The following is a 27258-nucleotide window of genomic DNA, read 5'->3' as shown; positions in this document are numbered from 1 at the left end:
TAGTTATCTGATTCTGCTTTTTTGGCTTATTGGTAATAATTGAGAAAAGCACCTCATATCTAATTCTAGCCTTGTCCCTTCTACTTTCAAACTTGCCAGATGTGTCTGTCTTATAGGGCATAGTGAAGGCAGTAAGAAGTAACCAACACCTTTTACCACTTTCTCTAAAAGCATCAGCTTCCTTAGTCAAGTGGTCTCAGTTTCAAGACCGTAGACTCCAGTTTTACCACAGTGAGGAGTTCCAACTTCGTGTTAGGGGATGTGGAGACTCTCACTAACTACCCTGCACTCTTTTTTTTGCTAAACAAGTTTTATGTTTGAGGTTCCGTCACTTATATCACCCTATTTTCTGGCACCAACTTCTAAATTAGTTTGCTTTAAGATGTAAACCACAGAAACACAAATAAGCAAAAAAGGGATTGTTTGGCTCAATAACTGGAAGAATCATTCTGTCTCTGAATTCTGCTTTTTTTTTTGGATGTTGGCAGACTTGTCTCCATGTGGTAGCAATGATTGACCCAGGTACCTCCAGGTGTAACGTAAGGCTAATATATAAGGTGGCAAAATGACATATAAAGATAGGCAGGTAAAAAGACTCAATTTTTGAAGTAAATATTTTAGAGGAAAAGATAATTACTTTTCATCATATAATTATTGGTTACCCAGGCTCAACTGAGTTCCACCAATGATATTGGCATTGTTGTATGTGGAGTGGCTAGGACAGAAACCTAAAGAGACTTGCAGAAATGAGCTCTTACAACCATTGGTGTCAGTTAGGAGAAAAAAGTAATAAAAAAATATTTGACGGAAACAAGGAAATGGTCCTCATACCTAGAAGTTCATTGAGAAAAAGGCTTTCTGTTCCCTTAGTCAGGAAAGCTCAGGACGTCCTAATTGATTAATTGGTATAATTGATTTCACCAATATTATGTATAAGGAGGAAGGAGTAGTTCCCACTGCTACCTACTCCCTGAAAGCAGGGTTCTATTACCAAAAGAAGGAGAGAATTGGACAAGATGCTGGGATAGATAAATACAACTGATTCTCCTACTAAGTTAAATCACTTTTATATTTATTAGTTGTGTGTCTTTGGGAAGGTTACGTAACCTCTTAAACCTTAACATTTTTATTGGGAAATGGGGAAATAATAACAGCACTTACGTTTAGGGTTGTTGAGAATATGAAATTAGATAAGGCACATAAAGTGCTAAGCACAGTGCTTGGCACTTAAACCTCCATATAATGGTAGTTCTTCCACCATCACCACTACCATCATCTTCATGAGCAATAGCAGCATCAGCCTCCTTCCCTCATCACCTCCTCATCTCCATCCCCACTACCTACTCCAGGCCCTCAAAACCTGCTACTGACTCTTTGTAGAACTTTATCATTCCATTCTCCATATTATGGTCAGTGATCTTTCAGAACACAAATTTAATCCTACTACCCCATTGCTTAAAATATTCTATGATCTCTTTTCATTGTCAGAGTAATATTCAAAATCATCTAATACAAAACCTATTCTATAACAAAGTGTCTTATGTCTCATGTAATCTGTGGAATTCTGAAGTGAAAATACTGTGAAAATATTCCACAGTGCTGCACATGCAATGTCCTGATTATGAATGTAAATTTAGAAGTTATTTGAAGTTAATAATTATATAGAAAAAATTGTACATGGATATAGGGATAATTTTGGTGAAGAATTTTAAAGGAAATATATAGAAAGTTGGTTATAATTAGCTTACCATAAGTTTGAAATGTACTTTTTAAAGCATGTCTTAGAAGGGCATTTTAAGAATAGAAACTAAGTCTTGAGGTTAGCAACTTTCTTGATGATGTACCACAGAAGTGTATTATTTCCTGTTGTATCTGTGTTACCTGATAAATTTAGAAAAAATTAAAAATATAGTTAACAAAAGAAAAGGAAAGTGGCCCCTGATCTCATCACCATATTCTGTTTTGTTTCTGTTTGAGATCTTACTTACATAACCTGCTTATTGCCCTAACAATAAACTATAACCCTATATTTATGTAATTGTATAATTCTGTCACATAATTTTTAATGGCTTCATAGTAATCAATTATAATTCCATTAATGTTGTCAGTAATTTGAATGTTTCCAAATTTTGCTTTAACAGTAACCTGCCAAAATGGTCTTTTAGTTAAATTTAGTTAGCTAAAATAGTTAAATTTACATATCGATGATTATTTTTTCAGACAAATGTACAGAAATCAAATTGGCATATACTTTTTATATTTGTTAACCATGCTATCAGTGGTATATGATTAATTTTCTTTGGTGCTTAGATCTATAGAAGAGATATAGCTTTGCTCAGAATACTAGAATAAATGAGCCTCCTTTTCATTTTTGCCATTCTTTTGTTTTCCTATTCCTCAATTAATGGTCCATTCATTTAAGCATTTATTGACCATAAAATAAAATATATGCCATTATTGAGCATCTGCTATGTGGTAGGAACTGTTCTAGGTGCTTTGCATACTGTTAATTCATAAATCATTTAATCATCTGCAAATACAAAAGATACATTGTTATTTCCATTTGACAGATAAGTTGTACACTTAGAAATAAAACATCTTACCCATAAGAACTAAAGATCTGGAATTTGAACCGTTGTCTGTCTGATTCCCATCTCAGAATTCTGTCTACCATGCTCCATTTCTAAACATACATTGGACTTTGGGGGGGGGGGGGCAATCAAGAGTTTAATCTTAAGATATGCCAATTTTTACAAATGAAGGAGGGACATCAAGCAAGCAATTAAATTTAGAGATCAAGTAGAGGTGGAGGAGCCAGCAAAGGAAACTGAGAAAGCAGCTTTGCCAAAGAAGGGGGAGTATGAGAGTGAGTGACACGTAAGATGGAAAGGGTCCTTCGAGCTTACATAGCACCACTAGAGTACAGGTGAATGTTTCACAGCAGGCGTGGGAGAAGAGGTAGCAGTGAGGGAATGTCCATGTCTTAGCTTTTCCTCATTTCTGTGGTGTCAATATTTACAGTGGCTGAACTCAGACTGTCAATAGTTTAACAATCAGTTTCCAGATTTTCTGAAAATTTAGTGTTAGTTCTTCTACAACATTCATGTTGGCTCCAGCACACCACTGATTGAAGACCTTGGCAAAAATAGTGAAGTGGTAGAGGGGCGCCTGGGTGGCTTAGTCGGTTAAGCGTCTGACTTTTGCTTGGGTCATGATCTCGCGTTCGTGGTTTCGAGCCCCACGTCGGGCTCTGTGCTGACTGCCAGCTCAGATCCTGGAGCCTGTTTCAGAGTCTGTGATTCCCTCTCTCTCTGACCCTCCCCTGCTCACGCTGTCTCTCTCTCTCCTAGAAATAAATAAAAACATTAAAAAAATTAAAAAAAAAATAGTGAAGTGGTAGAGTAGGAAGATAAGCTGTTGGATATCCAGCAAGTAAATATTATATGGGCATGAACATGATTATTTTGAAGAGAATGGTAAGAAAAAACATATTTAATATAGGATCAAGCAGTTAAACTAAATGCTTGAGATGATGGGTGATTTCTCTTCCTGCCTATCACATAATATTTTTAAAAGTTTATATTTTATTTTTACAGTATTTGGAAAACGTAATCATTTAATAAGTACCTGTATTTATATGTACTACAAGGTATAAAACGTAGTCCTTGGTCTTGTATTCTGTAATCTATATCGGAACTTATACAGAATAAATTTGTAGAGAACAGTATTTTTTTTATCGAGGAAACAAAAAGTACGCAAATTTTGGGCTGATGGACTAATTTTCAGAGCTAAAAAGTTTTGTGATTATTATAGAATATACACAACATCTAAAGATATTTTCCACAAAAAGCCCTTATTTGTATCATTGAGTAAATTAGTTGAGAATTTTGAGATAAAAAATTATGTATAAAATAGCTGAAATATAGGCCTAGCAATATTAGAAAGTGTTATGCTTCAGTTATGATATGAGTTCATGTACTAATCAGTTGAAACCATCTTTTTGTAACAAATACTTTTAATGATTTATGTTTGTTTTGTTTCACTTGTTGGAGGATTACTGTCAGTAGTTTCAGCCATTTTACCTGAATCATTTTCTGTATCAGTAGGTAACCTGTTGTAGTGGGGTACTGTGGCTTTTTAAAAATTGTATGCTAGCTGATTGCTTTGCTTTTTCTTTATAAAAATTCTCCTATTTTCATTTCTTTTTTGCCCCTAAAAATAAAGTACTTTTAAATGTCACTAGCATATTTTGGCTTCAAATTGTAAGAGGTCTCATTTTTGTTTTGCTGTAGTTTTCTGTGAAATTTGCAAGATATGTGTTACAAAGATAATGTGGAGTCTAAAATTATTATACTCCCAATCTCGGAAAATATTAATCAGCTTGGAAGAAAAGATCACACAAGTTAAGTTTAGTTTCTTACACTTGACAGATGTTTCCTGTATGAGAGTTTTAATTGTTCTGACACATCATCCTTTGAGTTTTTACAAGTTTGATAATAAGTGACATTTTAGTTGATGTTTCCAGTGTAGTTTTCATAGTACACATTGATCTTTGAGTTAAAGCAGAAATAATATACTTTGTTATTTCTAAGTGGCTTTTGACTCACACGTTTAGCATCTCTTATATAAACTCCCAGTTATCAACCAGGAGGACATTACGTGACTCACCCAACTCCACTAATGAACAACTGAACAAAAGGCACCAATGGCAATGAGTAGTATGGGGATGATAGTAAGGCTGCAGTGCCATGTTGGATTAAAAAAATTCTTGTGTTCTGGGGCGCCTGGGTGGCTTAGTCGGTTAAGCGTCCGACTTTCGCTTAGGTCATGATCTCGCGGATCGTGGGTTCGAGCCCCGCGTCGGGCTCTGTGCTGACTGCCAGCTCAGAGCCTGGAGCCTGTTTCAGTCTGTGACTCCCTCTCTCTCTGACCCTCCCCTGCTCACGCTGTCTCTCTCTCTCTCTCTCTCCTAGAAATAAATAAAACGTTAAAAAAAAAAATTAAAAAAAAAAAATTCTTGTGTTCTTATATGTCCAGGATATGCTAGGAAGATGAAATAATCCAGTGTGAGCTTGATAAGAAACACGGAAGTATGACTGGCTGTGCTTATTTGGTATTAGAGTTAGTTGTTGTCTGTGGGGCTGAAGGAGAAGGACCTCCCACAAAAAGTGCAGTCTAAACTGAGATCTGAGGAGAAGCCAGAAGGAAGCCTCCTGGGATACATCCGGGCACTGTGCAGGCACACAGGCATGCATGATCAAAATACATTGAAAACAATCAATAGGTGTTGTCAACTGACTGGGTGCCCAGTTAAGTGTCTAACTCTTGATTTCAGCTCAGGTCATGATCTCATGAGTTCATGAGTTCAAGCCTGCTGCCTTGCGGACTCTCTTTCTCTCTCTCTCAAAACAAATAAACTTAAAAAGTCAGAACAAGACTTTTCTCATTCACCACGAAGCAAAACTCTGTTTTTGAGTATCTGTTAGTTACTGATGAAGAAAAGGCCAAACTGTGGCTAGAAAAGCTCTCTAAAGAGGACATCACAAACTTTGTGTTTAATGTGTTTAGAGGTAAAAGAAAAATTAAATTAATCCAGTGGCATATTTTACGTACGAAATTTGTGATGAAGCTATATTGCTGCAATTTGTTTATAAAGAAGAAAAAGAAGGAAATCAGCTAAGTTAAATATATGTATTTTAATGAATTGACCTGTATAGATAATGCTTTTTTTTTTTTTTTTTTTTTATCCTTGCAAAAATATTTTATGGTTAATCCAACCTGGTGTCTGTGAGGAAATAATGAAAATGACTCCCGGTTATTAATGACTTAATGCTACTACCATGAAAATGCTTTTTTTTTTTTTTTTTTTTTACCCTGGCAAAAATATTTTATGGTAATCCTAACCTGTGTTCTGTGAGGAAATAATGAAAATGACTCCCGGTTATTAATGACTTAATGCTACTACCATAAAATGGTATTCTTGTTGAGCGTGTATAGCAGGGAAGTTAATAGTAGAGTCTGGAACCTGAGTGCTTGGTTAACCCCGGTTCTACCCCAGTTCCATGTGTGCCCTTGGTTTAGCTTCTCCGCCTTCCGTATTTGCAAGCTGGGGTTGTTATTATAGTTGTACCCTGTGCTAAGCTCATTTGGTCATTTAACTATATGAGGAATCCTAATGTACTCCCCAAACTATAAACCTTTGGTTTTCTGTTGTACCTGTGAGGATCGGCTTGGGCTCTGCCTACCTTTTGAACAGGACTGGAAATGGGCAGCACTTGTATTGTTTTGTTTTGTTTTTTTAAATAATTATTTTTTAATTACATCAAGTACTAATGAATAAGTGATGTTTACAAATAGTTCATGAGAGAATCATTTGGGATGAACTGTTTTCATTTCTCCCACAAAATAAATAGCTCATGTTCTAAAGACGACACCTTTCCTTGAGGAGGAAAAAAGCTCAACAGAAATAAAGTCATGCCTGTGGCACAATCATAACATGTTTAGTGAGGAAAATACCAAGATTAAGATATACAAAAGTCTATGAGGAGGGTTACATGGCATTAAATGTGTACCTAGAACCTGTGGGCTCAGGGAAAAAGAACAGCTGGTAAGTTTAAGAAACATTTTAACTGGAAAAGATAACACATGAAAGCAACAGTCCATTCCCCTTAAGAAAAACAACAGATACCACAAACTTTCATTTTTACGTTTTCAATGTTTTTTTTTCACATGACCATTAGACCAACCTCCCCAACAAAATTCAACCCACCATCATAAAAATTAAGTTGTCAACAGGTCCAGCTGGCTCTATTCCATGTTTACCCTTAGATGCTTTTCCAGCCAATGAGGGTAAAACTCACGGAGCAGGTGGCCAAGAGTAAAAGGAGAATCACTTTCCTTCACACAGAAGGAAGTGCACATCTTGAGCATCTTCCTGCACCTGGCGGGGTGAGGTGTCTCAGTGCTTGCACACACTCTTCAGCCCCATAACTGTGAAGGTAGCAGCCTCATAAACAAGGAACATGAGAGCAGCGGTGAGGACTGTCTGCAGCAGTTTGGCTTCAAGACCTTTGTAGAGTCCCATTATTCCAAAACGCTTTACTCGTTGGTGAAGAAGATAGAGAACATTCCAAAGACTCCCCAGTGTTCTGTTTTCTGGGTTTAGTCTGTGACCTCCAAACCTCAGAATGGACTGTACCGTCTGCATGGGATAGGTGACTGTGGTAGCAATTGCTTTGGATAGTGCCCAAATGATGAACACATCCAAAGAAGAAAGCTTCATTCATTTCTTTAGAAGTTGCCATTTTAAAACCTTCATAGAACATGAACTGGATGACAGGATTGAAGACCAATAGCAAGGAAGGAAATGTGCCATTCCATAAAGCCAAGATTCCTTCATCTCGAATGATCTGGTGAAAAGCATCAATAATACCTTGGTAGTTGGTTGGTACAATGTCTTCATTTCTAAATTTTGCCCCTTGCAACTTCAGTCTGGTGTTTACCACCCAGAGTGGGGTTGTTAGCAAAACATTCACCACACCTGCAACAAATGCAACTACTAAATCTTTTCCAGTAGTAGAACGTTGACCTTTGACCCAGACTGCCTTGAGACTATTAAAAGTGTAGAAATAAACAAAATTGGAGCAGCACAGACTGGAGATAACTGGAAACCACCCTCGATATGGTGCCAAGAGGCCTTCTTCCTTAATGATCTCCAGGAGCACCATGTGTGTAGTTTTGGACTTTCTTTTCTCATCAACTTGAAGTCGGAGTCGAGCTGTATCCAAGGGAAAGAATACGGTCATCGCTGTGACACTTCCCCCTTGGGTCTCGTCCAAGTACCTTCACGTTCCTGGGACCTGACTTGTTGTTCGGGCAGCACTTGTATTGTGGGTGCACATTGTGTTTTCTCAGTGTTCTATCTGTTCGTTTACAGCAGCAGTGATTTTATGCATCATGCCCCCTTTTTTCATGGACTTTTCTCTCTCTGTTTTTGAAGAGGATTTACGATACTAAAGGATTAATTCTGTGAACACAGATTTTCATGAATATGTTTTTTGTGAGCTTAGTCTTAGGCTTAACATTTGTCACAATTATGAGAAAATATCATGAAAATTTTAAAAATTACATCTTTGAGTAACAAAAGGAAATGCCATGTCCAGTCACTAATGGTCACTTTTGTATCTTTTTTTCTGGGATTTGCTGTTTTTGTTTGGCATAAGGGACATCAATTTTGGGATATTGCTATATATAAAACCGTTCCGCCCCTTGCAACTGATAATTACCAGTGATTGTGTTTTTACCTAAAATTGGGCCTGCAAGGATTTTTTTTAGGAGCACATGAACTCCATGAAGCAAGCTTCCAGCCAAGACTTTGTGTGTGCTGCTCCTGCTCCTTGGACCACTCTTCTGGACTTTCAGTGCATTGCTTCTCACTCTTCAGGGCACATCTGAAGCACTGCTTCATCAGAGAAATGCTCTCCCTAAGTTTTATATAAAAGTCTATATATTTCTCTCTTTGTCTTTTTCACAATTTTAAGCTGTGGTATTAGTTTGTTGACTTATTTGTTATTTGCTTCTCCCCATTATACGTAAAGCAGCACCGGATAGAGCGTTTAGGAGTCTCACTGCCACTTTCTAAGATAGTGAAGAGATCGCTAACTGTAGTCCTGAGTAACTCAATGATGGACGTAGGTAGGTAGCATTGCTCCAAGCTGCTTAAGGGTAGGACTGGGACTTGATTTCAGTTGTCAATCTAATTCCAAAGGCCCTATATGGGCCATGAGAAAAGCAATTTCACAAATATTTTCTAATTGATTCTTTATCATAATCTTGTAATAAGTATAATTATCCATACTTTCCAGATGAAGAAACTGGGGCTTTTTGTGACTTTATTAAAGATGCATCACTCAGAAGTGGGAAAATTAATTTATTTGGCTTGAGCTCAGTGTTTATATGTTACGTTGTGCAGTCTTTCTCTATAATCACTTGAACTCAATCTAACTCTGTCCCAATGTGCTTTGATGAAAACATTTCATATAGAAAATAAGACAAGAAAGTATATTTCTATTTCAGTATTGCCCCCTTAACTGAGCCCAGGTGACAGTGTTAAACAGGTAATGGTTTTAAACTTGGAAACTTGTTCCATGCCCATTGCTTTTAGTATCTGAATTTTTCTTTTATCAAATACTTACCGAATACCATCTGTTTGCCTGACTATTGTAGCTAGGCACTGGAAAAAACAATGCCAAGTAAAAATTACACTCCATCCTTAATTTGGTTAATACTTAATAATATTTAAACTACCCTCCTTTAAAAAAAACATGTAATATCAACAAGAATGAGATACCTCTGGGCACTGATGTGGAAATATGGCCATGATATACAGTTGATTGAAACAGTGTATGGCTGTGGGGCACCTGGGTGGGTTAGTCAGTTAAGCATACAGCTTTGGCTCAGGTCATGATCTCACAGTTTGTGGGTTCAAGCCTCACATCGGGCTCTGTGCTGACAGCTCGGAGCCTAGAGCCTGCTTTGGATTCTGTGTCTCCCTTTCTCTCTGCCCCTTCCCCACTCATGCTCTGTTGCACTCTCTCTCTTTCTCTCTCTGTCTCTCTTGCTGTCTCTCAAAAATAAACGTTAAAAAAAAGTATACAACAACTTATGAGATGTAGGCGAGTCTGCTTTTTTTGTTTAAAATTTAAAAATGTGTATAGGTATATCTATGTGACTTATATTAAAAGGGAGAATAATTTCTGAAATGTTAACAGTGGCCATCCCTAGAGGTGGAATTGGGTAGCCAGAAGGTAGTACTTTTATTCTATATGTATTTTTTATGATAGTATGTGAGTTAATTTTTACTTTTTAAAATATTTCTTAGTATTTTCTAATATAGAAACATTTTAAAGGATATATAAAAGAAATTTTATCTAGAGAATGTTTATAATATTTTAAGTAGAAAACAGTATTAAAGTAAGATTTTGATTTTCTGATCTAAATTTTCTCTACAATGTGACTTCTATAACTTGACAGTAAAGTTTTTACTAAAGCATTCTTTCTGCCCTATTTCCAAAAATAAGCATAAGAAAAAACCAAATGCAAACAAAAAATAAAGTGAGGTAAGGATCGTAACTAAGGGTTAGGGGATTGTGGTAGGGGAGAAGGGTAAATACGGAAGCATCTTACCATCCAAGAGTTGTTTAAATTTGCATGCATAGTTATAATGCTGATAGCAATCATAATAATAACAGTGACAGCTCACATTTACTGAGTGCTTATTAAAGCCAAATATTGTACTTTGCATGTATTTAGTTAATCCTTTGAGGTAGGCTCTATTCTTATCCCATATCTTAAAGGTGAGGCTCAGAAAAGCTATATCGTATCTAAGGTTACACAACTGTTCATTGGCAGAGCTGTGGGGCAGCCCAGACAGCCCTTCTTCAGGGGGTGTACCCACACACTTGGTTCTCAGAGTGTCAGTTTGTGAGATTCTAAGTATCAGTCCAACTGTTACTAGGGGCTTCAGGGCTTTTTTCTGCATTAATGGAAAGAGATTATTAATTTCAGTCAGGATTCTGGTGGTACCCAAAGTTTCCTAGTATCCAAATTTATTTTTTCAGCCCCACAGGGATTGGGAAAGAGCCTCTGTGATTTCTGCATTTCACCAGAAATGAACAGATGTAGGTGATAAAATTGTAACTAACATGTTGTTGGTTGCATTCTGTTTTGTTTCTCTAGGCAAGCAGCTTGGCATAGTGGAAAACAGTAGCTTCAGTTAGATTTGAGTTTAAATTCTGGCACCAACATTTTCTAGCTTCTAGCCTTCTTTGCTTCTTTTTGTAAAATAAAGATAATGTTGCCCTTCAGAGTGGTTATGAGAATTACATGAAATAATGTAGGCAAAAGAACTTCAAAGTAGAGTTGTTAGGCACATAGTAAAATGTAAATAAATATTAAGTCACTTCCTCTTCTGGTAGATGTCTCAGAATAAATTGAAGAATCATCTTGGGAAAAAAAAATGTACCTGATTTTCTATTATAAAATGTAGGTACAACTGTGACTGCAAACTGAATATTCAGCAAAGAAATACTAATTAGTTTAAGATGCCTAATCAATTCAGCACATTCTTATGTAACAAGCCAAATGATTTGTGGCAACTAATAAAATTTTTTAATGATGCTTGCCTTCCAAATCATGGAAATGCAAAACATTGTAATCAATTATAAATATACAATTGAAACTCATAATCTGGTATAACAGGAACATTTTATCATAAGTCAGACTGAACTCATACAGCAATATTTTACTAGTTTTTTCATATGAGCTTTTTTTATCAATTTTATTTTATTTTTATTTGAGAGCGAGAGAGAGTGAGAAAGAGAAAGAGCTTACATGAGGGTGGGTCAGAGAGAGAGGGAGAGAAAGAGAATCCCAAACAGACTCTGCACTGTCTGTGCAGAGTCTAATGGAGGGTTTGATCCCACCAACCACGAGATCATGATCTGAGCCGAAATCAAGAGTTGGACACTTAACCAACTGAGCCAGCAGACACCATCCTTCATATGAGCTTTTATAACTTTGATCTTTAAAGGGTGCCTCACAGGCTCAGTCAGTGGAGCATGTGACTCTCAATCTCAGAATCATGAGTTTAAGCCCTATGTTGGGTGTGGAGCTTACTTAAAAAAAAAGATATCACTTTGTATTTTTAGATATTTTTACAGTTTCATCTATTTTGTAATGACTTTTTCTTTATTTTTACTAATAGCCTTTTTTTCCCAATTAAATACTAAATATTACCTATTTCTATTTATGTTTTTGTTTCATGTTTCTTCTTCAGGTCCTCACCAAAAACCCTACATTTTATTCAGCTGCCCATACAGAAAAGTATCTTGGTATATTTATTATTAGAGTGATTGTAGACCTGGCCTGTAGTGCTGAGTAGTATTTGCGGTGGTTTGAAATCATCATGCCCTCTGGAGAATGTGGCAGAAAACAAGTAGACCCTGAGTAGAGAACTGAGGAGCTTTCTGTTTAATTTGGGGTATTTCTTAATATATTTAAAATCACATTTGCCACAATTTAGCAATTGAGCATAATCTGTTATTTATTTATTTAATAGGTTAGCTCAGTTTCAAAATACCTGTTCTGTATCTGACTTCCTTCCATAACAACGTAGGACAAAAGATCTTGGGCTTAAGGGAATTCAAGAATGATGAAACATTTAAGGATCTTCCTTTCTTGGCTTACTGTTTTTTGATTTTTGAAAAAAATGAATGTATGTAAAAACTATGTTCTTTCAAAAGCACAACTGTATATTCTGTCTTACTTAAATAGTTTATTTCTGGGGTGCCTGGGTGGCTCAGTCGGTTGAGCATCCAACTTCAGCTAAGGTCATGATCTCATGGTTCATGGGTTCAAGCCCCACATTGGGCTCTGTGCTGACAGCTCAGAGCCGGAGCCTGTTTTGGATTATGTGTCTCCCTCTCTCTCTGACCCTCCTCTACTCACGCTGTCTCTCTCTCTCTCAAAAATAAATATAACATTTAAAAAATAAATAAATTGTTTATTTCTAAGGGGAATTTTTATTTTATTTTAATGTTTAAACATTTATTTACTTAGAGAGAGAGAGAGTGCATGCACACACTCACGTGGGGATGAGAGTAAGGAGGGGCACAGAGAGAGAGTCCCAACCAGGGGTCCTCCTGTCAGTGTGGAGGCTGATGCGGGGCTCAATCTCATGAACCATGAGATCGTGACCTGAGCCAAAATCAAGGGTCAGATGTTTAAGTGACTGAGCCACCGAGCACCCAGGCACCCCACTATTAAAAAAATAATTTTCAATAGATTCTTCCCTCACAGTATTATCTCAACATAATAATAGAAATGAAGTATATTTATATGAAATATATTATAATATGTATGTAATAAACATATATAATAAATTACTCATTTTATTTTTTACTCTAGTGTACATCATCAGTTAAATAAATATGGAAATCCTTTTTTTTTCTTTTAGAGGAATTGAAATCAAATTCTCCCATATTGTGTGTACATGGTTACCCAGATCCCTGTCTCTAGTACAGACCACTTAGTTACTCTCGTGATGACCCAAGTTATGTGTACTTCCTGACCACCATAGATGTTGGTGGTCCTAACTGGAATAATCTAAGAAAAATCTATTAGTAATAATAGTACATCCAAAATGCTTCTTAAATATGTATTTAAACCTAATTAACAGCAAATAAAATACCTTTTATTTGACTTATTTTGGAAGCTGAAAATTGTCTTCAACTCACTGTGTAAGGGACCTCTCTCTATTAAATAAGTCTCATAACACTGTATCTTAAGATAAGTGTGGGGGCTACTGATAATGTGTGTGAAATGCTAGTGTGTCATGCTTAGTACATAGCAGGTAGTCAGCAAGAGGCAACTGCTGTTTTTATTGTCTAATGATGACTGGAACATGCTTCCTGCTGAAACTGCTCATTTGTGTCCTGCTTCTGTTCACTGTTCTTGCTTTCCTAAGTCTTCATTCCTGGGTAATAATGCCAGCAGAAACCGAAGTTGACCATTTTTCTCCTCTCTAAAGAAGCACTTAATATCGACTACCATTGTTAAAAATAAGATAGTTGTATTATATTTATAAAGCAAACTTTGGGAAAAGGTGATTTTTTTAATGTTTATTTATTTATCTTAGAGAGCGAGTACAAGCTGGGGAGGGGCAGAGAAGGTGGGAGGGAGACAGAGAATCCGAAGCAGACTCCGTGCTATCATCAGCACCAAGCTCGATGCGGGGCTCAAACCCACGAACTGTGAGATCATGACCTGAGCCGAAGTCAGGTGCTCAACTGACTGAGCCACCCAGGCGCCCCGGGAAAAAGTGATTTTTAAAAAATGTCTCTGTAAATAGTCTTGGCTATTATTTGAGATCTTGCATATTTGAAAACATGTAATCTTTGTCAGAATTAATGAGTGATTTGGCTGGATATAGAATTGTACTTAGGAAATAATTTTCCTTTAATTTAAAGCCTATTAGATTGGTTTTAGCTTTCAGTGGTTCTGTTGAGAAGTTTCTTGCCAGTTTGAGTCTTGATTTTTACTGTGACTTGTTTTGTCACTCAGGAACTTTTAAAGGTCTTCTCTTTATCCCTGTTGTTTGAGATGTTCTACCTGGTACCTTTTGCCTCCAGTGGGTGTTTGAAAATGTGTGGGGACAGTTTTGTTTGTCACAGTAACTAGGGAGGATGCTTTGATTCTTTGGCATTTAGACCTGGAGATCAGAAAGGTTAATTTTCTTACGTTGCAAGAAACAGTCTCACCCAAAATGTCAGTAGTGCCACTGTTGAGAAATATTGTAACCCTTGTGTATGATAAGAGGAACAAGACGTGTACACCAAAGACCAGTCAATATGTTTGGTAATAAGGTTATAGACATGCTCTGTTAAACAGTGAAGGAAGAAAGTGTAAATGGCATGTCACAAATTGAAATAGAATAAAAATACAGCTGTTAAATTATCTATGAGTATGTATTTACCATGTTACTGCCTTGGGCTTCTGGTTTGACATGCTCTGTGCTATTGTGTTTAATCATATTTTTGACGCTTTTTTCCATATTTCTAAGTGGTACCTGCTCATAATTACTAAGTAATTTTTTAATAAAAAAAATATTCTTTTCTGTAATAGGGTATCTGTTTGTAATCTAAACACTTACGGATGCAGAAAGGTTTGAGGAGTAACATTTTTTGCAAGGGCTAGAACTTGACTGCCAATGATAACTGTACATATTTGAAGTGGGATTCAGGAAGGGGTTGAGCAAAGGTTGTACTTGTGCAATTTTATAGTAGCTTCTGGGTTAGCAGTTTGCAATTCTGTTTCATTAATGCTTTGGGAAGTAAATTAACCAGAACAGCACATATAGATAACTATGTTATAAGAGTGCAGATATTCAAGAACAAAGACAAATTACCTTTCAAATTATTCACCATTTTCTCATGGTTCATATCATTACTTTACTTCACTAATGTGGCTGACCAGGAAAACTACATTAGACATACAGAACTCTAAGGAAGCAGAGAGGGATTAAGATAATGAGGTGGGAAGGTAGAGGAAAATGTTAAAATAGTAGTTTGATAATTTGTATTAATATAATAATTTTTAGGTATTTTTAAATAATTCAGTATTTTTTATTTTGTATAATTTTTAAAATTTACATCCAATTAAATAATTCAGTATTAATGCAGAGTCTTCATTTTAATATGCATGTAATAACTTCTCCTTTTCAGAACCTAAGCCACAACCACAGCAGCTTCATCAGGGACAACACCGATTGTCAAATACTGAGCAAAATGGAGTCAAAGATAATAACCAACCACGGTATCTGCCTCGAAATGATACCAGACAGCCAAGAAATGAAAAGCCTCCTCGTTTTCAAAGAGACCCCCAGAATTCAAAGTCAGTTTTAGAAGGCAGTGGATTACCTAGAAACAGAGGTTCTGAAAGACCAAGTACTTCTTCAGGATCTGAAACATGGGCTGAAGAGAGAATCAAGTGTGAGAGACCCTATTCTAGATATGACAGAACTAAAGATACTTCATACCTTTTAAGCTCTCAGCACAATGATGGTGCTTTTAAGAAAAGGGATAACTCTATGCAAAGCAGATCAGGAAAAGGTCCGTCCTATGCAGAGGCAAAAGAAAATCCACTTTCTCAAGAATCCATTGACTATAATATTCAAAAACGTGGGAAAAGAGAACACCAAACAGCAAATCCTGATCATTTTTATGACAGGAAACCACGAACAATAAATAATGAAACTTACAGTGGTGTAAAAATTGAAAAACATTTTAATGTAAATACCGACTTCCAGAATACTGTCCGAACTAATAGTTTTATTGGTGTTCCAAATGGAGAGACAGAAATGCCACTGAAGGGCAGGCGAGTAGGACCTATTAAGCCAGCAGGACCCATCACAGCTACACCCTACGATGATAAAGTATTTTACAATAGTGGGCCCAAAAGGAGATCTGGGCCAATTAAACCAGAAAAAGTACTAGAAGCATCTATTCCTATGGAGTATGCAAAATTGTGGAAACCTGGAGATGAATGTTTTGCACTTTACTGGGAAGACAACAAGGTATGCATGCGGTAAAGTTATCATATTCTGATATTATTAAATGTCACTGTATAGTGAGACTGTAGAAGGCCATTGCTTTGGGACTATGAGTTTTGTTCTATGGCTGTACCTGCTTAAAGTCTTTGAACAGATTTATAGATATGTAATTTATAAAAGAGGAAAAATAAAATATTCAATATGTATGCTTAGGAAGAATCAGTCTCATAAGATTTGGTTAGGTAAGGTTTGATTTTAGATTGCCCATCGGAATAGTACTTAAAAGTGATTGAGTGGAGTTGATCAGTTATTTCACTTATCATCAACTGGACTGTCTAGTAAAGTTATACTGATTCACAAGGAAAAAAATGAGTTGAGTGGCACAGAGTTAAATTCTGCATGTTTTATTTAAACTGAAGAAAATATACAATCAGCCTACTTAAAAAATAAGAACAGAAAGGTTATTTAGCTAACAATAAATGATCATTATTAAGCCAATAATTTAAACACTCTTTAGTGTTTTTATCAGTGAATATCAGTATTTATCAGTGAATTTCAGTATTTATCAGTGAATCAGATAAAAGAGCCTGGCTGAGAGGGAGAAGACCAACAGAGAACAGGAAAGGAAAGGGGTAAAAGGGACCCTCAGAGAGAAGGACCTTTGCACATATTTTCCCTTTTGCCCAACATGCTTTTCTACTAACTGTTCTCATCGTTGAAAGTTTGGCTCCAACATCACTTCCTGGAAAAGCCTTCTCTGACCTGCCCCTCTTCCCTCCTACACTATTGTCTTTCTCGGTCAGTGCCTTATTCACTTTCTAAAACTTACTACAATTTGTATTTTTGGTTTTGGTTCTTGGATTGATGACTCCTTCCTCTACCATCATTTTGAGTTTCTTGAAGGCAGGGCTATCTCTGTCTGGTTTTCTTCTGCAGCCCTGCTTTTCCCATAATATAGGGATTTCATAATTATTTGTTGACTCTGTTAATGAGTTAATTCTGAAGGGCTTACTTATTTAGGAAAAAAGTAGAGTGGTAGGGGACTGGAGATAGCAGCAAGATGATGATAAAAGGAGCTATAGTATGAGAGATCCGGATGGATGTGAGGATCAGGTCCAGGAAAAAAAATATTTGAAATATTTCATAAGTAGAATAATTTCAGTTCATAAAGTAAGGCTGTGCCCGTGAGAGTGTGTGTTTGGCTAAATGGAGCAGTAGAGGCAAAGTTTACTATAGTTTTCAAGGAACTGAAATTCAGGTTAGGGAATGTGATTGGATCTTTTAAAAGGATCAGGAACTAGGCCCTACTGTGTTCAGTGAATAATGAGGCATAAGCAAGATGTTAGATGTTGCTAATGAGAGCAGCAAGGAGAGGAGTATAGGGTGGAATAGGTAGATGATGGCACAGTCTTGTTAAGGTTTTTGTATAAGTGTGAGATAGTATCTGCCTACAAGCAGCATCTCTACTGTCAAGTGTTCATTCAAGGTTAGAAGGAGGGGGAGACAGCTGTGATTTTGTTTTTGTTTTTTGTTTTTTTGTTTTTAGTTCCAAAAAAGCAAAAGCCTTTCCAGAAATATCAACCATCTCATTGGTTGGAACTATTTCACATGGCTACTCTCTGGCTGTTAGGAAGGCTTAGGAAACACGTGCAAGTGTTCTTCATACTCAGACTTGAATCTTAACAACTCAGACCACTCACTTTCCAGCATACAGGAACTATTTGATTTGGGTAATGGGGGATTCCTTATGTTTAGCTGTTTCTCCCTCATAGTAAAGGCAAGAAAAGGTGAAGTAGTTGGAAATCAGTGTAGGTTTATAGAGCTAACAATGTCTGTCTGAGAATGAGTGGTCACCTGTGTCGGCTGCTTCTGTGAAAGTTCAATTAAGATGATAATGGAAAAGTGCTTTGTTGTTGTTGTCAGACAGTCTAACATTGTTGGTAATGTTGATGAGCAGAGAACGTACATGATTGGAGTTCAAAGTTCAATAATTTTTGAAAGCCTTAGTATATGACTCATGATTTCCATTGAAATCCCACAAGGATCATGCCCTGGAAGTAAGTGCAAAACTAATACAAATAAGCCATTATACAGCCTAAAACCAACCATTTATACACTCAAAGATACCTGTTTATACTCTGTATACCTGTCAGAGGAAAATATAATCCCCTTTTTGGGGAAAAATAACATTTTCTAAAACCTCCTCAGTATTTCATCTGCAATGTTTGGTATCCTATAAAAAATTAGAGGGCATAGTTAAAAATGGAGAGAGAGAGAGAGAGAGAAATGAATGAGTAGGAACAAATAAAGCAACAGAGAATATTAACAAAGCTACATATATTCAGTTATTAGGCTTAACAGACAAGTTCTTCAACAAATATTGACTAAACCATAATTGAGTAGCTGCTAAGAGTCAGGTGTCTGGGGTATATCAGATAGTTCTGGCTATGCTTTTATCCTAATTTCTTCAAACACCTGATGAAATTATTAATAAAGCTTTACTTTTACCTGTAATTGTCTCAAAAAAAAGCAATAACACTGAGTTAATCTGTTGCCTTTCCTGAATATATTTAATGTAATGTCAGATAGTTTGTGAAAGACAGTACCTAACAATTCTCAAAGTTTTGAGCTTTTATTCCTAGAACAATTGGATGATCTTCTAAGGTGACTATTTTGATTTTAATTGGATATGTACTTTCAGTTTAGAGTGAGGGACTGTAGGCTCTCTCTATATTACACCATTAAACAAATAAACAGTATTTGCCCTCTGAAAGAGATGGGATTAGTTATCTTCTGAAAACACCTAATTTAAGAGATGACTTTTAAATGTTTTATCAAGAGTAAGCAACTTTCCAATTTTCTGGACCAACCAAGATGAAGATTTAAGGAAAACATGAGTTGTAACTGTCATTAGGAAACTATAGCCTTAATTGCATTATAGTGCTGTAATGCAGATAATTAACCAAGTGATATAATCTATCATTTAAAAAATTCTTTACACTACCTTGCCATTTCTCAACCTTTATTTCCATAGAAGGATTTGGGAATTTGGAACAATTCTCCTTCTCCTTCTAGACTGCCATAATTAGTTCCGCTTTTTCTGCTGTCTCTACTGGAATACCGTAACAACCTCCAAAATGGTTTCCCTGCCTTAAACCTTATTCCTCTCAAATATGTCATTGAAACTACCATCACTGATCCTGGTCTTAGACCATGTCATTCTTCCTAGTTAAAATCTTTTACCTGTGGAATACATAGAGCCATAGAGCCTCTCTCAGCTGGTCCTTACCTTCTTGCCCCATCTAATTTCCTATTGGTCGACCCTCCTCACATCATGCCATAATTAATTTTAAACTGTTTGTAGCTTCCTGCACTCATCTCCATACTTTAGGTCTCTATAACTTCCCGTGGTGCACCCTTCTCAGTTTTTTACTTGGCTAAACCTTCTTCATCACTGAAGACTGTATCCATTGTTATCTGCCACAGAAAGTTCTTCCCAAACTCCTTAGCCTTATTAAGTGCCATATCATTGCACCATTATTAGAGTACTCTCCACGTTACATAGAAGTCATTTTTCATGCAGTTGTTTTATTAGACTCGTAAGGTTCTAAAAAGATGTCACCTTATTGTGACTCATTTGTTGACCTTAACAGAACTGACTTAATTGTCTGAGAAGCTTACAAACTCACAGCAATTCATAGATCACAGAAGTATGACGCTAAGAAATAAAGGAGGAAAGGACAGACGTGAATGTATATCAGGAACTCTAATATAAGAAAAAGAATTCCAGCATGGTGTTTCTAAACTTGTTAGCATCTAGACCTGGGAAGGATACACCATGGATTAACTTAATAACCTTTGTGATGTAAAGTATACTATTTAATCAGTAAAAACAGGGTTTTATTTCCTGGTATACTCGGGATAATGTATTTTAGAAGGATGTAGAGAGTAAGAATTTTTGTTGCCTTTGACATTTTCTGATTCTGGTGAGCTTACTAAGAGATACCATTACAGTGTTGTAGTAGAGCATCCAATTACCCTCGTTTGAAGGAAATATTCCTTAAGAATAAATAGTTTTTACTTTTTGTTTGGTCTTCACTAAGCAACATTCAGATCTATAATTTGCGTCCTGAATGGGTTGACCTGTAGTAGAGAAGTACTCCAGTTAGTTGACCTACTTGTAGCTACATTAACAGAAAAAAAATTAAGATTGTTGTTATGTAAATCGGTTCCTTGTGAGTTCGTTAACGTGAGTTAATTCCCAGAAACAAATTATACTAGGTAAACTGAGAAAATAAAAGTGTCTGGTCTTGCAGTGTCTCAAATTCTATAAATCCTGGATATAAGTAATGTGTTTACCCCTTATCTGACATCCCTACTGCACCCCAGAAGCCTGTGATGACTGTGATGGAGAGCCTTTTTCTTTGAGATTTATTTTTGTCATATATTTATGCTCCAAAGTTATATTTTCTGATTTGTACATAAGAATAATCTTACTAATGTTGGTAAAGGGCGTCAGTGGCTTACAACAAAACGTAGCACTATTTGTTTTTTTTTTTTAATACCCATTAACATGTAAATATTCTTCTCTACTGACCCTCTTAGTTCTGTCCTGAAATCTTTACCACTGCCCAGTGTATGTCAGAACTCATATGGATGAGAGAATTTATCTTTTTTGTAAGCCAATTTATAATTATCTAAAGGTAAGTTTTCTTTCCTAAAAATATTATTCTGTTAAAAATTTTGTTTCAAATATTGTGTAATTGAAAGTTGCTAAGAGAGTAGATCTTAAAAGTCTCAGCCCAAGAAAAAATTTTGTAACCTTGTGTAGTGAAGACATTAAACTTGTGGTAATCCTTTCACAATGTATACATATCTCAATCAAAAATAGTTTTTAAAAATGAGCCTTCAAAAAATACACATTGTATTTACATTTCCATCAAATAACGTCCTTTGTAGGCAATGTGGATTGTGATATTCACAACTCCTTTTTGTCTCCTCAGTTTTACCGAGCAGAAGTTGAAGCTCTCCATTCTTCTGGTATGACAGCGGTTGTTAAATTCATTGATTATGGAAACTATGAAGAGGTGCTACTAAGCAACATCAGGCCCATTCAGACAGATGCGTGGGTACGTGATCCAAATTCTGTACGAAGGCATAAGCTGTTTTGAAGAAAATACGTAGCTCTAAATGATTAGTCATAGCAATACAAGATTTGCCAGTGGAAAAAATATTTTGAATTTACTTAAAACTGGCTACTCCTAAAGTAAGATTCTAATTTAATAATTACATTGAACTACAATAAAAATGAATGCATTGAAATTCACTTTCCCTGTGTAATGCTTTGTTATATTATGCTTTGGAAATAGGTGCTCTTATTTACAGTGGCAAGTTTTTATGCATATTTTGTTCTTTTCCAGTTTGTTACTTTAAATTTGACTAAATTATGTCCAGCAGTTATCAAATTTAAATCTCAGATGAATACGTGTATGTTCTTTATTATTTTCATTACATATCAAATTAAGAAAAACACTTTATATATGAAGTCATGCTGCATTTACTACATATGTGTTCATATATGTATACATAGAGATTAACTATAAAATCTCTGTTTAATAATTACTTGATTTTGTTGCCAAATGTATGTCAATGCTCTGTGGTAATTTTGATGATGTAATTTAGAACTATTAGCTTCATGGAGTCCATTATATATAAGGGCTTATGTGACTTTATATAGATAGAGTCTCAGCTACATTTAGGAAAAAATAGAGGACAAGATATATTAAAAGTACTTTCATAAAGTTATTTTTAACTTCCTTTCTCCACTTTATGGGTAGCTGTTAATAAACTCATCATTAGAAGTCTAATTTGTTTCTATTTTTCTAAAGTATCAAAATATACTATAAAATGGTATTAATCAGACATTAGTCTTATCTGAAATATACAGGTTTTTCTCATTTGCTCCATTTTAGTTTAGCTTAGTTTTTGTCTCCTTACATTTTTCCGTCACCACCTCAGTATCACCCACACCCCTCTGTCTACTGTCCCCAAAATAAATAAAACAACCAAAAGCCAAGTAGTAGTAATTATGCTTTGGGCCATGGAACTTTCTAGATAATTTATCATTTCATATTTTATAGTATGTTACTAATGGTTAATATGTTTAATTAATAGATCTTTTCCCTTAGTCTCATTGTCTAAAGTTTAGCCACTTTTTCTCTAAAGGACTGAAATAGCATCTAAAGTTAATTTATACCTTTTCTTTCGTGGAGGAACTTGATGTAACCCTGTGTTTGCCCTTCTTATTCTCCCATGACTGCTATTTTCATTCTCTTTTTCCATTAATACATCTTAATCTTGTTTTGATGGTAAAAGTAATTATTTATTTATAGGTTATGTATTTCCAGAAGTTGAGTCCTGGTTTGCTATTTGTAATGTGCTCCCAAATGTGTTTAATCATTACAGTCAAAGAGTCAAAATAGAATTTTTCATTTAGGTTTTTTTTTTTTTTTAGAGAATTTGATAAGAGGTTGATTTTATTCTTTTCTGCCTACAGAAAAATTTAGTTTCATTACTTCATTTTCTTTTCTACTTCCTTTTTCTGTTTCAGGGTGGACATTACGGATGAGCACATTGTCATTCCTCTCTGTAGCTCTTCCATTCAGAAGTGTTTCGTACTGAGTGATCCTTTTCTTTCTAGTCAGTGACTTTTCCTTTCCCCCTTTAATATCTCTGTTTGCATTATCATTAATTTGAAGTCAGTATAAACCTAGCTGGACAATAAATTTCTCAGATGTCACAGTCCATGTAGTGATTCTGAGCCAAGCAATACTTTACTACATTCTACACATTTGTGAATACTCATCTATGCTCTTTTGTATTTTTTTTTTACTTACTTACTTTATTTTGCAGTCAGCCTAAAATTCTTTTCTAAGATTCTCGAAATATTTTACAGCGAAAGGCAAGAGAGAATTACTAAATGTTTTAGAGGTTCTGGTATTACTTTTCTCCTGTGATTGTTGATATTTTATGATTCTGTATAAATTAATATGACAAATATTGTTGGATCATGAACATCATTATTGGGGATAAGGTCATTTTTCCTCTTTATCTGCTTGAGCAATTGATTTAGCTTGGAGAAGCATATCCTTGATATGCAGAAGCCACTAGCTTAACATATCTTCCTCTATCTGCATTTTTTAAAAAATACATATATGTGCATACATACATAAAAAGCTCCTGAAGAAAAGCAGTTTGGCGGTTGTCAATATATTCAGTGTAGAGTTAGATTCGTGTTCTCTTGACCTCTGAGAGTATTAATGTTGGGGGTCTGTGCGCACTTTTTCTTATTATGACTGGAATTGTGACAAGTTTTAAATTAAAGCAAAATATTCACTATATCAATAAGCAGATAATTCTAATTGGTAAACATACTAGAAAAATTAATGGGTTGCAAAGGTGCAAGTGTTCACTCAACGCCATCGATTGTGTAATTTTTAATTTTTAACTCTTGCTCTCTTTTTAATTGTGAAATGGTATTTTATCTCTTATTAAGGTGTTCGTTTCTTATCAGTGTAAGATTTGAGAAAAACCTCCTTTTCCTAAAGGTAGCAATGGTCATTCATTGAAGATGTTTCTAATAGTTTGCAGGAAAAACAACCCAAAAGTTGCCTGTATTAACTCTTAAAGGTGTAAGGATAAATCATTCCATAAAAAGCATGAAATATTAAGAGACTCAGTGACTAAGTTAATAGTCTTTTGTATAGAAAATTAAAATAAAAATCTACTTAATGCTTTAAATCTAAGGGTTAATATTTTTCTCCTGAAGTTTAGGAATTATTTGCCTTTCCATCTGGATACATATTTTTACTTCCAGAACATACTCAGTGATGGTATTTTGGATGGTAAAAATATATGCTCTGATTATGAATAAATACTTTATTTCCTCCAAAATGATTTAGTAAACTTTTTAGTAAGTCATCCTTGATTTTTTTGTTCTAGCTAGATTTCACCTGGCTCTTTTAGCTGTCATTAAATATTCTCTCTTAACTTTAGCATCTTTATTATAGTGAACTCTCTATCACACGTAATGTGGGGTTCGTAACTTTTTTTTTTTAATTTTTTTTAATGTTTTATTTATTTCTAGGAGAGAGAGAGAGACAGCGTGAGCAGGGGAGGGTCAGAGAGAGAGGGAGTCACAGACTCTGAAACAGGCTCCAGGCTCTGAGCTGGCAGTCAGCACAGAGCCCNGGGAGTCACAGACTCTGAAACAGGCTCCAGGCTCTGAGCTGGCAGTCAGCACAGAGCCCGACGCGGGGCTCGAACCCACGAACCATGAGATCATGACCCAAGTGAAAGTCGGACGTTTAACCAACTAAGCCACCCAGGAGTCCCATTCATAACTTATTCTTAACTAGATAAATGTTCTCGCTTTTCCCCCCAATGTTTTGTGAACATCGTACTATTTTCCTTATTTTTCCAAAGTAAATGAAGCATTAGGGAGTCTCATATTATATAGGAAGAAAACTATATAGGAAGAAAAGTACATATCTATCTTATTTTATATTTCTGATTACTGTATGAGAAAATATTAGAGACAAAGAAAACTGCTATTTGTATTTCCTGCAGGCCCTTTCCAAATTGGTTCCTTTTAACTCTAAAGTGAATACCAGGAAACCAGTAAAAAGATGCCGCAGGCAATTTGGAATTACTGTAAAATACCCTGGTGCTGCTGCTCAGACTAACCTTTTGTGTTTTTAGAGTGTAGTTCCTTCTGAGTTGCTTTTCTAAGCCTGGAGAGACACTTGTCAAGTCTTGATTTTCCAAGTATTTTTATGACCTGGATTCTATTGAGACTTTTATATCCCAAGAAATGTTTTAGAACTTGCTGGCTCCTAAACTTTCTTTTTATAAATTCATAGTATTTGCTTCTTCATATCAGTAAATGATTATTGTTCAGCTATTGTTCCAAATAAAACAATTCCGATTACATAGATAATGTGTAGTTCCAAGGCCTTACATACACATCTTGGGCATTAATTCTGGACAGATGGATTGTTACTGAGTTTTAGATGATCATCCTATTTTAAATGTTTTTCTGTATTCATATATTCAAAAATATTCTTTACATATCTATTAGGTGCTAGATAGGCACTATTCTAGGTGAAGGATACATGTTAGTGCACAAAGCACACAAAAATCCCTGCCCACTGCACAAAGATGGAAGAAAGTTATAGTTCCATTTATGTGGAACAAACTTAAATATCTCATGGGATCTTTGTTCTTTCTTCTTAAAGTTTAAAACAAAATACAAGTAGAGAAAGTCATGTTTACTGAAGTTTTAATTTAAATATGCTTAGGCCTTTATTTTATTCCACCTTAGTTTGAAGATAAAATTAATATGAAAGAAAAAAGCATGACTTAATGAATTTACTTGATTCAAAAGTTCATATTCTATCTAAAGAGTAAAATTTCTTTTTAGGAGGGTTTGGATTTTGCTTTTTTTAAATAATTATAAATCTCAAGTTTTACTTTTGAAGTAGCTTTGCACAAAATTTTGTAAGTTATCTTCTTAAATTCAAGTGACATTCACAAAAAGCAGTAAATTCTTCTACCACTTCTTCTATAAATTCTTCTACCACTAATAAAAATATTAAAAAGAAACATAACCATAAAAACCCTAACCTATTTAATGACAGAGATCGAAGGTTATGATACATAAATTAATGAGTTAAAATGGATCCTACATGTATTAGAACAAGGTCATGTTAGTAATTTTAATGATGTAGTGATAAAGTTAGGCTATATCTGGTCTATATTTGATTTTAAAAGATCATAATAGATATTAAAAAGAGGACAATTGTTATAGAAATCATTAACTTCAAAGGAAAATTAGAATTATGTAACAGTGAGGTTCTGCCAATTAGTAGCCAATAAAAAGTACAAGCACATATTTAATCATAGTCCAGAGGTTTTTCATTTTTGCTGATAAATCCTTAAATAAATTAGTGGGTATAATTTACCATACTCAAATTTCTGCACTAAAAGCATGAGTTGATTAAGGTCACTGAAATACTGAAATACATTTTTTTCCATCATACATATTTCAGGAAACTTTCCTTTCAAATAGTGTCCTATAGGCAGTGCCCATTTTGTTTGGTCTTGTTTTGTTGCAATATAAACAGAGTTAGTCAGAATGAAACTGGATAGCTAGCTTAGCCCCGTTCAAGAACATACTTTTCAAATTATGGGTGATGGAATTTGGGGATCCCATGCAGTATCTTCAAGCTTTGATTTAATAAAGTTTGGTTGTATTTGATACTCTTTATTTCTTCATCAATTGCTCAGCGTTTCATAATTCCCACCAGAGGTTGTGGATTACCCAGAAAGACTTTACTAGAGATATGAAAGCTGCTGATATAGAGGGAGAGATTATTCATTCATAAGTGTGTGCAATATACATAGAGATGTCAACTTCATACTGTTGGTATCTACCCCTGAGGCCCAAAATTTGTCTGTGATAGCCAGACCTAACAGATAACTATAAAAATGTTGACATCTAGTTTTGACCCTGCTATATTATTTAACAGAGACATTTTATTTCACCATTTAAATTAGTTGTAAGAGAATAATATGCTAGATAATAATTTTAAAAACCAATACAAAAAGTATTGTTTAAACTTTACTATTTGATAACTTCATATATTGTAATCTACCCAAAGGAGCTATATATAAAGACATCTTTAAAACGTTTCTGGGTAATCCGAGGTTTTCTTTATTGAGCACTGAATGTAAGGTTATTTGATTATGTCATGTTCCTTTTTTCCTGGAGGTGAAGTAACTTCCAAAGTGAAATAACATGGCAGGATATTACCTAAGATGTGCTGTCTTTTTAAAGTTATTATAGTCATACTAGTCAGATTTGTTTCTAAGTTTAACTATAATTTATAAAATGATTTCAGCCTTAAATTATTTGGTTATCAATATTAAGAATCAACCTTGCAAAACTGTTTGAAAAATCCACAGCAGTTTTTTTTTTTTTTTTGCATAAACGAATACCAGCAGATATGATGTTAATCTTTTATCTTCTAAGTCTCGCCTTTATTATTAGCAACTTAACATGTGGTGCCCTGAACTATGATGTCTGTTAA

The 27258-nt window shown here is 35.2% G+C and overlaps 2 protein-coding genes across 7 annotated transcripts in view; one reads left to right on the top strand and one right to left on the bottom strand.

The window, feature by feature from the left end:
* TDRD3 (tudor domain containing 3) overlaps nucleotides 1-27258 on the top strand; it is a 165092-nt gene that overhangs the window by 108339 nt on the left and 29495 nt on the right. For all 6 annotated transcript variants that reach the window (XM_039247281.1, XM_039247278.1, XM_039247280.1 and 3 more), the window contains exons 11-12: nucleotides 15282-16132; nucleotides 21112-21237. In XM_039247281.1, the coding sequence (XP_039103212.1) occupies nucleotides 15282-16132; nucleotides 21112-21237 (977 nt within the window). The remainder of the gene's footprint in view (nucleotides 1-15281; nucleotides 16133-21111; nucleotides 21238-27258) is intronic.
* Nucleotides 6959-14984, bottom strand: LOC120241894 (peroxisomal membrane protein PMP34-like). The gene is given in 4 exon segments (XM_039247277.1): nucleotides 6959-7309; nucleotides 7311-7842; nucleotides 12140-12191; nucleotides 14966-14984. Coding segments are annotated over 4 exon segments (954 nt in total).

This window comes from Hyaena hyaena, unplaced genomic scaffold (assembly GCF_003009895.1).
Source record: "Hyaena hyaena isolate Hyena2069 unplaced genomic scaffold, ASM300989v1 scaffold_293, whole genome shotgun sequence".
In the NCBI taxonomy this organism is placed as follows: Eukaryota; Metazoa; Chordata; class Mammalia; order Carnivora; family Hyaenidae; genus Hyaena; species Hyaena hyaena.
The sequence above is the reverse complement of the archived record's forward strand: the minus strand, read 5'-3'. Positions and strand labels throughout refer to the sequence as shown.